The sequence below is a fragment of the Panthera uncia genome, chromosome F2 (genome assembly GCF_023721935.1).
Source record: "Panthera uncia isolate 11264 chromosome F2, Puncia_PCG_1.0, whole genome shotgun sequence".
Classification (NCBI taxonomy): Eukaryota; Metazoa; Chordata; class Mammalia; order Carnivora; family Felidae; genus Panthera; species Panthera uncia.
The window spans coordinates 75,347,048-75,358,677 of record NC_064812.1 but is presented as its reverse complement, the minus strand read 5'-3'; the positions used below and the strand labels follow the sequence as shown (position 1 = coordinate 75,358,677).

Below are 11,630 nucleotides of genomic sequence, written 5' to 3'. Positions count from 1 at the left end.
GCACCAAAAACTAGAAGACATTGATGAAAGATATTGAAGAAGACACAAATAAATATTTCATGCTCATGGATTAGAAGACTTAATATTATTAAAATGTCCGTATTAGCCAAAGCAATTTACATATTAAATGCTATCCCTCTGAAAATTTATGGCATTTTTCACAGAAATAGATCAAATAATCCTATTGTTTGTATGAAACCCCAAAAGATCCCAAGTAACCAAAACAGTCTTGAGGAAGAAGAAGAAAGCTGGAGGTATCACAATCCCAGATTTGAATATACTACAAACCTGTAGTAATCAAAACAGTATGCCGTCGACATAAAAACAGACGGATCAGAACAGAGAGCTCAGAAATAAACCCACGCACATATAGTCATTCTTCGTATAGGGGACAAGAATATGTAACAAATGTGCTGGGGAAACTGGACAGCCACATGAAAAAGAATGAAACTTGACCACTGTATTACACCATATACAGAAATTAGCAAAATCAATTAAACTCTTGAATGTAAGATCTGAAATTGTAAAACTGAAGAAAAAATATGTAGTAAGCTTTTTGACACCAGTCTTGCTGATGACTTTTTTGGATTTGACTTCAAAGACAAGGGCAACTAAGCAAAAATAAACCAGTAGGAGTGTATCAAACTGAACTCTTCTGTATAGTGAAAGAAATCATCAACAAAATGAAAAGGCAACCTACTGAATAGAAGGTATTTCCAAGTCATATATCTAATAAGGTGTTAATATCCAAAATACATAATGAACTCCTGTAGCTCAATAACAGAATAGATACAATCTGATTTAAAAAATGGGAGAAGATCTGAATAGACATATTCCCAAAGAACATACATAGATGTCCAAGAGGCACATGAAAAGATGCTCAGTGTAACCCAACTAATTGTGAGGAAAATGCAAATCAAACCCATGAGATATCACCTCCCACGTTTAGAATGGCTACCATCAAAAAGACAAGAAATAATGTGTTGACAGCGAAGTGGAGAAAAGAGAACCCTTGTGCACTGTTGGTGGTCATGTAAATTGGTGCAATCACTGTGGAGAATACTGTGGAGATTTCTCAAAAAATTAAATATAGAAATACCATACAATCCAGCAATTCCACTTCTGAGTATTTATCCAAAGAAAATGAAAATACTAACTCAAAAAAATAAATGTACTCTTGTGTTCATTGCAGCATTATTTAAAATATCAAAGATATGGAAACAAGCAAGTGTTTGGTTGGATAGATGGATGGATGAATGGATAAAGGTGTGGTGTAAATACATAATGGAATACTACTCAGTCATAAAAAAGAGTGAGATCTTGCCATTTGAGACAATATAAGTATACCTTGAGGGTATTATACTAAGTGAAATAAATCAGAAAAAGACAAATACCATATGATTTCACTTATATGCAGAATCTTAAAAAAAAAAAACAAGAAAACAAAACAAAACAAATAGATACCCAGAAGAGATTGGTAGTTTCCAGAGGGGAAGGGAGTTGAGGGTTGGGTAAAATGGGTGAAGAGTGTCAAGAGGTACAACTTCCAGTCATAAAATAAGTAATGGGGATGTAATGTTATAGCAGTGACTGTAGTCAGTAATGTTGTATTGCACATTTGAAAGTTGCTAAGTAAATCTTAAAATTTCTCATCACAGGAAAAAAATAACAAAACTTTGCATGGTGACAGATGGTAACTAGACTTATTGGGGTGACCATTTCATAGATTATACAAATAACACATCATTGTGTTGTTACCTGAATGTAATATAATGTCATATGACAGTTATACCTCAGTCAAAAAGAACATTACATATTAATGATAAAAAAAAGTATTTGGTAGAATTTACCAGTGAAGCCATCTATTCTGGGCCTTTTTTTATTGGGAGGTTTTTGATAACTGATTTAATCTCTTTTTAAAAAATGTGTTTCTTTATTTTTGATAGAGTGAGCTCATGCATGAGTTGGGGAGGGGCCTAGAGAGAGGGGGACAGAGGATCTGAAGTGGGCTCTGCACTGACAGCAGACAGCCCAACGCGGGGCTCAAACTCATGAACCATGAGATCATGGTCTGAGCTGAAGTCAGATGCTTGACTGACTGAGCCACCCAGACATCCCAGTCTCTTTACTTTTTATAGGCCTATTGAGTATCCGTTTTTCCCTGAGTCAGTTTTGATAGTTTGTGTGTTTCTAAGATTTGTCCATTTCATACAGGTTATCTAATTTTTTGGCATACAATTATTCATGATGTTCTTCTTTTTAAAATTTTTTTGAAGTCTATTTATTTTTGAGAGAGAGGGCAAGCAGGGGAGGGGCAGAGAGAGCGGGACAGAGGATCCAAAGCAGGCTCTGCACAGACAGCAGTGAACCTGATGTGGGTCTCGAACTTAAGAACTGTGAGATCATGACCTGAGTTGAAGTAGGATGCTCAACCTACCAAGCCACCCAGGTGCCCAAGATGTTCTTTTTTTCAGTAATCCTTTTTCTTAAAAAAATTTTTTTTTAATGTTTGTTTATTTTTGGGAGAGAAAGAGAGATAGAGCATGAGCGGGGAAGGGTTAGAGAGAGGGGGACACAGAATCTGAAGCAGGCTCCAGGCTCTGAGCTGTCAGCACAGAGCCCGACGTGGGGCTTGAATTCACGAACCGAACCGTGAGACCATGACCTGAGCCGAAGTCGGACGCTCAACCGACTGAGCCACCCAGATGCCCCTGTTTTATCTTCATTCTAATATTTACTTCATTTCTTTTGTTAGTTGTGCATTTAATTTTTCTTTTTCTAGTTCTCTTACATTGTAAAGCTAGATTATTTGAGATCTTCCTTCTTCCTCTTCCTCTTTTCCCTGTTTTCTCCTCCCACCTATTTTTCCCTTTCCTCTCTCCCCTTTGTCCTCCCTCCTTCTCCTTCCCCTCTTCCACTTTCCCTTCTTCTTCTTTTTGCTTAGAGTCTCTGGATTTATTAGGTCAGAATCTCCAAAGAATTTTTTTTTTCACAGTAAGCTTGCCAATTTAGCTGGTGGGCACCCATCTGAAATGATTTCCTTCTTTAAGTACATTCAAATTTTAAGGAATTACAGCCTAAATTTCCCTCTGAGCTCTGCTTTCACTTTATTCCATATATTTTTTTGTGTTATTATTGTTTTTCATTCATCTCAAGTTATTTTTTAATTTCCCTTGCAGTTTCTTTGACTCATCGGGTACTTAAGAGTATGGTTTTTAATTTACATATAATTACAGCTTGTTCATTTTTCCTTCTTCTAGTGATTTATAATTTCATTCCATTGTAGTTAGAAGCCATTCCCTCTATGACTTCAGTCTTATTTAATTTGCAAAACTTTTTTTGTCGTATAACATATAGTCTGTTCTGGAGAATGAATATTCCATGTGCACTTGAGAGAACTATATTCTGCTGTTACTGAGTGGAATATTCTATAAATATCTGTTAGATCTAGTTGGTGTATAATGTTGTCCAAGGACTTAATTTCCTTATTGATCTTCTGTCTTGTTATTCTATGCATGATTTGAAGTGAGATATTGAAGTCTTTGTTATTGTCGATTATTTCTCTATTCAGTTCTGTCAATTTTTGTTTCATGTTTTGGCACTTTGTCATGAAGTGTATGCATGTTTATAATTATTTCTTGATGGATTGACCCCTTTATTGACATATAATGTCCTAATATGAGCAATTTTTAAATGGGTTTTGTTGAATTACATTGAAAGACATTTTATTGGTTCTTTTCTAGATCAGGGTTGGAGATATTGGAACACTCTTTAAGATTCGTATTGGTCATACTAACTCTGGACTGTCCCCTTCCTGGCACTGTAAAGAGGTAAAGGCATATCAAGACTCACATCCTTTGCAAAACTCCTCTGCAGATTCTGTTCAGCAATTCAACCTCAAAGAGGCATTTATTTCTCACCTGTTATGAGTTGATTGAGTCAAACCTCGAATCTTTTTTAGTATATTTCTTAAAACAACAGTATCATATACCCTGATTAATAATTTAACTCCTAATGTCTTGAGGGAAGTCCCTCAACTAAATAATCCCTTTACCTTTTTGCAAAGAAAAGAAAGTACTTGGGACTCTGGATACTTGGGACTTGCTGCTGCTGCTTCTCTTTTTTAGCATCAGCTATTCTTTTATTATTTTTTATTGAGTACAGTTGAAATACAATGTTACATTAGTTTCAGGTGTACAACATGGTGTTTTGGGAATTATATTGCTTCTTGATGTAGTTGCATTAGTGATAAAAAGGTGACTAAGTGAATGTTGTAAAAATAGACCATTTGTGTTGGTGAAGTAATAATCTGCTAGACTTGAATGCCAGTTCTTGAATTAGGTCTTTTCATACTAAACAAATAATGCCACCTGAATACATTTCGTTAGCAAAAACGGGCATAAATTTTCTACATTGCTCAGAATTAAACATTTTACTTATTGCCATAATTGCCAAAAAGTGGACATCTTTAACAGTGGCCATTAAAAATCTTGCTTGTTTTCCATTTTGGGGTATGGAAAAATTTGCCATTTCAAAATAAATAAACTTAGGTAAGCAAGTTTTCAAAATGCAAAGAGCACCTAGTCAAACTCCTGATATTCTTGGCAAACTTGTTCTACAGTTTTATAATATGTGAGAAAATTAATGAAAAATTTGTAGAAGATGAGGAATCCCTTAAAAATACTTTTATTCTGTTAGCAGATATATATGGTTGTTAATAATGGCATCTTTACATTAAAGCCATCAGAGACCATGAAGGAAATTGAAAAAAGAAAACTCACTTAATGAAAATATGAATATAGAAGTTAGATTTCAAAGTTCAAAATTAATGCCTTGCTTCTATATGAAATTATTCTCTTTTATGTTCTAGAGTGTTTGAAGTATGATATTCAAATTGACACTTCAGTGATCATATATGATAATATATTTTATTTGTTTGTCTCCTAGTAAGCTAAGCTAATTTATGAAAATTATCATTAATCTTCCTGCCATCTCATCTGATTGATAACCAACAAGCAATATTATATTCATTATATATATGTGTTTATATATTGCTTATATACACCCATGTGTGTGTGTGTGTATACATACACATATATATATATATATATATATATATACACATATATATATACATGTATATATATATAGCTTGGATGTTGAAACAATGATTAAGTGATCTGAAAAGATTTTATAGTATTGCATAGGAAAGACAAAAAGTCAGGCTGAACGTTCCTGTTGTCTTTCTATGGCAGTTACTCTCATTGCAAGGCAACTTGTTTGCCTGAGGTTTATATCACCTGTCTTTGAGTACTGGCAAGGAAGAGAGATGTTCTTGATTTAAAGTTTTATTCTAGGTAGATAAAACCTTTATACTAATTTTGCCAAATTAAGTTGCTAGAAAACGGGCTGGGAATTTTGTGTTCAATTCTTATAGTTTAGAAGTTTAAAGTTTAAAATTTAAAGTAGGCCAACTTGTACCTATAACTCAAAGCGATTTGAATTAAAACATCTACTCCATTATAGCAATAATGATACACTATTTCCACAGCCTGTAAAATAGTCACATTAGCTTTTAGGACTTTAATCTTTGTTCTTTCAAGTTTAGTTAAGAAGATTACAGAATAAAAAGTTTCAAATGGTGGTGATTTTGTATTTCTCAAGTGATTTGCCTTGGGCTTTACTTAAAATAACCAAATTAAATCGTGATGTCAGCAGCCTTGCAAACCAATGGTAATTCTGTGTGATTCTTGGGAAGCCTTTTTAAAAGTATGATTGTACCAAGTTCACACGTGGTGTGAATTTATGAATGCAAATTTTTGGGCCGTACCAAGATCCACAGAATTAGTAAGTTTAGGAATCAAAAATCTAATTTTATAAGAACCTGATTTCTTAAACACATTAAAATAGAAAATCTCTGATTAAGGCATTTTAAAGACTATAAGTTTAATTTAAGAGATAAAATAATAGTCACTGAAACTTTTAAAAGAATAATATAATACCTACTCGTGAAAGGCTAGATTCTAGAATCAAGATTCATAATTTCTACATTTTGATGATTTTTGGTATTCATCTGATCCTAACAGAATTTATTAACATCTTTGTTTAACTCCAGGATAAGTGGAATAGATATAATATGGCATAATAGGTACCCAAATTAATAATTATTGCCTAAATTTCATTCATTGCTGAGGACCCACAGAGGAAACTATATTAGTTTGAATCTGTAGTACATGAAATCTAAGCTCATGCTAACATTTTATAATACCATTTTGAAATAAAAAATGTATTACTAAGAGATTGGTATAGGAAAGTAATAGGTTTTTAAAAATTATAAATATCTCTTTCTAAATAGGAAAATATTGATGACACTTAGAAAATTTGGGAGGAAATTGGCATGTTTAGAATTTCAATGTAGAGAAATTAAAAACAGAAAAATTTCAAAGTAAAGAAAAGAAATGCCATTTTACTTGATTTGGCAATAAAAGAAGAAATTAGCACTTTTCATGTCAAGTATTCAACAACTTCTTGTATTAAAAAAAATAACGTGGTCTTCTATGAGCTAAGTGTCAGGCTTGGATGAAAACTTTTATTTGACTCTTTGATAAAGTATTCTTACATTTTTCACAAGAAATATTGTTTCTACTGTAGATACAATTGTGGAACATGAATTCTGGAAAAAAGTTTTATATACCTGTTCAACGATGGTTAGCACGAGATCAAGAGGATGGGGAAATCTGTCGAGAATTTCCCGTTTTAAACAAAGGACGACCCATGCTTCCAGGTAGGGAAGATCCAACTACCCAACTGCAGGCAGCACAGATAAAACTTGTTTGCCTAAATGCTGAAGGACAGGGAACTTGATAAATACATGTTGCATAAATGAATCAATGGACAAATGAGTGATTAAACAGCTGCTCATTTCCTACCAGTTATCACTGATGGTGTGATATAAATGCATCTAAATATGGTTTAGTTGCTTCGTGTACTGGCATTCAGGAATATGTTTTTGTCAACAGTTAACCCTGGAGGGGGGGTCAAATGAAATGCCTGTTAATCAAAGCAAGAAATTAATTTTTAGGAGGTCATGAGAAAGCTGAGAGCCCAATAAAGTTATTCCAGGGCTAAGAAATGCAAGTCAATGTATAGTTTCCCCAACAATCCTACCTTATTTTTGAAAAATTTGCTGCTAATGAAGGAATGAAAACAGAACTACTCAATGACTTTTTAAGCATTTGACCAAGAGCAGAGGTGTGTTCAAGCCTTGTGTAACCATGGCTGAAAAATAGGCTTTGCTCAGGGTTAGAGAGTCACTGCATGATTGAAGGTGACTCTGGCTCTAAGAGTTTTTTGCTCTTGTGTCTGCTGGCCCTTGTTTGGGAAGAGACTAGGAAAATGGTAAGTAAGAATTATTAAATGGGTAATTTATAAAAATAAGTTTTTTTCCAATCCAGAATATTTTCTATCCAAAATGTGGTATCTTAGTTTTCTAAAGCAATAAAATAAATTGTAACAAATACTATGTGAAGATTAAGAAGAGTTCCATAATGTCATATCTATCATTAGTCTTAGGCACATAATAACTTGGGTAACATTTTTAGGAAACATAGGTAAGTAAAACATTTGCAGAGGCTGTTGATTCTTTTTTAAATATTTTTTAATGTTTTTATTAAAAAAATTTTTTTAATGTTTATTCTTAGAGAGAGAGAGAGAGAGAGACAGAGTGTGAACAAGGGAGGGGCAGAGAGAAAGAGGGAGACACTGAATCCGAAGCAGGCTCCAGGCTCTGAGCTGTCAGCACAGAGCCCGATACAGGCCTCGAACTCATGAACTGTGAGATCATGACCTGAGCCGAAGTCAGATACTCAACTGACTGAGCCACCCAGGCACCCCAATTTTTTAATGATTTTAAATGTTTATTTACTTTTGAGAGAGAGAGAGAGACAGAAAGAGAGAGAGCATGTGAGGCTTCCATAATGTCATATAATCTATCATTAAGCTTAGGCACATAATAACTTGGGTAACATTTTTAGGAAATGTAGGTAAGTAAAACATTTGCAGAGGCTGTTGATTCCTTTTTTAATATTTTTTAATGTTTTTAAATGTTTACTTATTTTTGAGAGAGAGAGAGAGAGGGAGCGAGCTGGGGAAGGGGCTGAGACAGGGAGACACAGAATCCAAAGCAGGCTCCAGGCTCTTGAGTGTCAGCACAGACAGAGCCAGTGTGGGGTTTCAACCCACAAACTGTGAGATCATGACCTGAGCGGAAGTCAGACACTTAACTGACTGAACCACCCAGGCACCCTCATTCCTTTGTGGTTTTTAACTAAGGTGTAATAGACTCTTAGTTTAAGTTTTTGAAGTTAAGATATTTTTGAAAATATATGAATAATTCCATTTGCTGAAAAGTGAAGGCTTGTATGAGCATTGTTCTCACTGTTCATAAGCATTTTTATCACTGTTTATAAGTATTCTCAACGTTCTTCCTCATCAACCTATTTGCTTCACCAAGGAGGAGACATTGGTCAGGTGCCCTGTTCCTACCCATGCTAGTCATGATGCAGGGGTCATTTTTTGCTTTTTTGTCTCTTATTTTAATTATAAAATTATGTTCATAGGAGGCATATTCTTCAAACACATACCGACTTCCCTTGCTCTGTTTGTAGTACTTGATACTTATGGTTTGTTAATAAATATCCCCTCCTCCCCCAAGCTTCTTCACACGGCTTGGAGAAACCTCTTCTATGTTATCTCTGGGCTATCTGTACCCTCTCATGTGCTATTAATAAACTTGGTGAGCCTTTAATTATCTAAATCTCATTGGTAGATATAACAAATGATAGCTGATCTTAACCATATTTTTGTTTAATACTCCAGCAAAGATTGGTGCTGTGTATGAAATGCTGTCATTACAGACAGGTAGCAGCTTTCTCTAGAGACAGATACATCAGTTCTAGGTGGTATAAATAAGGAAAGGCTGGATTAGTGTCTTTTTTGCTATGTTCAGTGTCTTTGAGTCCATAGTTAGGGCAATATTTATCATTGAAGGTGAAAAGGCGTGTAAAACTGTTGGCCTGGTTAACCAGTATACTATCATATGCACCTGAAAAAATATGTTTTATAGTTTTGGAATTACCAGTGGATAAGGGTTGCTAAGATAATCAGAGTAAAAGTGGACTTCCTCAGGCTGTGTGAGATATTTATTTTTAATTCTGATTTTCAGTTATGATAACAAAAACATAATAAAAGTTACTTTCTTAACATTTTTAGGTGTACATTTCAGGACCGTGAAGTATGTTCACATTGTTGTGCAGATCTCTAGGACTTTTTTCATCTTACAAAACTGAAATTTTATTTCTTCTTGGGTGAATTTTGGCCCATGGTGTGTTTCAGCAAATTGGTCTACTTTACCTACATTGTCAAATGTGTGAACGTAGAGTTGTTCATAGCGTTCCTTTAGAATCAATTTAATTTTCCATGGGAACTGTAGTGACAGTCCCTCTTTAATTTCTGATAATAGTAATTTGTGTCCTGTCTCTCTTTTTTTTTCTCAGTTAGCCTGGCAGGAGGCTTCTCATTTTATCAGTCTTTTCAAAGAACCAACTTTTCGTTTCATTGAGTTTCTTTCTTGATTTCTTATTTTCAATTTCATTGATTTCTGCTCTAAGCCTTATTTCTTCTTGTCTACTTTGGATTTAATTCGCCCTTCTTTTTTCTAGTTTCCCAGGGTGGACACACAGTGGTTGATTTTAGACTTTTCTTCTTTTCTAATGTATACATTTAATGCTCTGAATCCCTCAGCATTGCATTTGCTCCATCCCACAGTTTTTGATAAGTATGTTTTTATTTTAATTACGTTCAACATATTTTATTTATCTTTATTTTTTTATTTTTTTAAAGTCAAGTTTTTTTTAAAATTAATGTTATTTTTTTCTTTTGAGAGAGAGAGAGTGCAAACAGGGCAGGGGCAGAAAGAGGGAGAGAGAGAATTTCAAGTAGCTTATGCACTGCCGGCATAGAGCGGGACATGGGGCTCGAATTCAGGAACCGTGGGATCGTGACCTGAGCTGAAACCAAGAGTTGGTCACTTAGCCAGCTGAGCCACCCAGGCACCTCAGGTTCAAAATATTTTTTTTTTTTTAATTTTTTTTTTCAATGTTTTTTATTTTTATTTTTGGGACAGAGAGAGACAGAGCATGAACGGGGGAGGGGCAGAGAGAGAGGGAGACACAGAATCCGAAACAGGCTCCAGGCTCTGAGCCATCAGCCCAGAGCCTGACGCGGGGCTTGAACTCACGGACCGCGAGATTGTGACCTGGCTGAAGTCGGACGCTTAACCGACTGCGCCACCCAGGCGCCCCCAAAATATTTTAAAATTTAGCTTCGGATTACTTCTTTGACCCATGTGTTATTTAGAAGTGTGTTATTTCATCTCCACGTATTATGGAATTTTTCAGTTATCTGTTAATAATTACTAGTTTAATCCCACTATAGTCTGAGAGAAGACAGTGTATGATTTATGTTCTTTTAAATCTGTTCATAACAGGCTTGTTTTATTGCTCAGACTGTGGCCTATCTGGGTGAATATCCCATGTAAGGTGTGGGGAGAAGATGTGTTCTGCTGTTTTTGGATGAAGTAATCTACAGATGTGAATTATAAACAGTTGATAACAGTGTTATTGAATTCACTTATGTCCTTATTCATTTTCTGCCTGCTTATTCTGTCCATTTCTGAGAGAGGGGTGTTGAAGTCTCCAACTGTGATAGCAGATTTATCTATTTTTCTTTGCACTTTTATCAGTTTTTGCCTCACGTGTTTCGATGCTTTGTTGTTAGGCACATACATATGAAGGATTATCATATCTTCTTGGAGAACTGACCTTTTTATCATTATGTAATACCCTTCTTATTTCCTTGCCTTGATACCTGCTCTGACTGAAATTAATATAGTTACCCTGCTTTCTTTTGAGTAATTTAACATGATACATTTTCCCTACCCATCTACTTTATTTCTTTCTTTCTTTCTTTCTTTCTTTCTTTCTTTCTTTTTCTTTTCTTTCTTCCTTCCTTCCTTCCTTCCTTCCTTCCTTCCTTCCTTCCTTTTTAATTTATTTTTGAGAGAGAGAGAGAGAGAGAGAGAGAGAGGCTGAGCGTGAGCAGGGGAGGGGCAGAGAGAGAGGGAGACACAGAATCTGAAGCAGGCTCCACGCTCTGAGCTGTCAGCGCAGAGCCTGACACGGGGCTCAAACTCATGAGCCATGAGATCATGACCCAAGCCATATATTTTTTAATTTAAATTTTAGTTAACACAGTACAGTATTGGTTTCAGGAGTACAATTCACTGATTCAACACTTACATACAACACCCAGTGCTCATTACAAAAGTGCCCTCCTTAATACCCATCACTCATCTACCCATCTCCCACCTGCCTTCCTCCGTCAATCCTTAGTTTGTTCTCTATTGTAAAGAGTCTCTTGTGGTTTCTTTCCCTCTCTCCTCCCCCCTCCCCAATATGTTCATCTGTTTTGTTTCTTAAATTCCACATATGAGTGAAATTATATGGTATTTGTCTTTCTCTGATTGGCTTATTTTGCTTGGCATAATACATTCTATCTCCATCTACATTGTT

The 11,630-nt window shown here is 35.1% G+C and overlaps 1 protein-coding gene across 2 annotated transcripts in view; it reads left to right on the top strand.

The window, feature by feature from the left end:
• LOC125924858 (oxygen-regulated protein 1-like) overlaps positions 1–11,630 on the top strand; it is a 97,544-nt gene that overhangs the window by 47,544 nt on the left and 38,370 nt on the right. For both annotated transcript variants that reach the window (XM_049633685.1, XM_049633684.1), the window contains exons 4-5: positions 3,744–3,830; positions 6,652–6,784. In XM_049633685.1, coding sequence (XP_049489642.1) covers positions 3,744–3,830; positions 6,652–6,784 — 220 coding nt within the window. The remainder of the gene's footprint in view (positions 1–3,743; positions 3,831–6,651; positions 6,785–11,630) is intronic.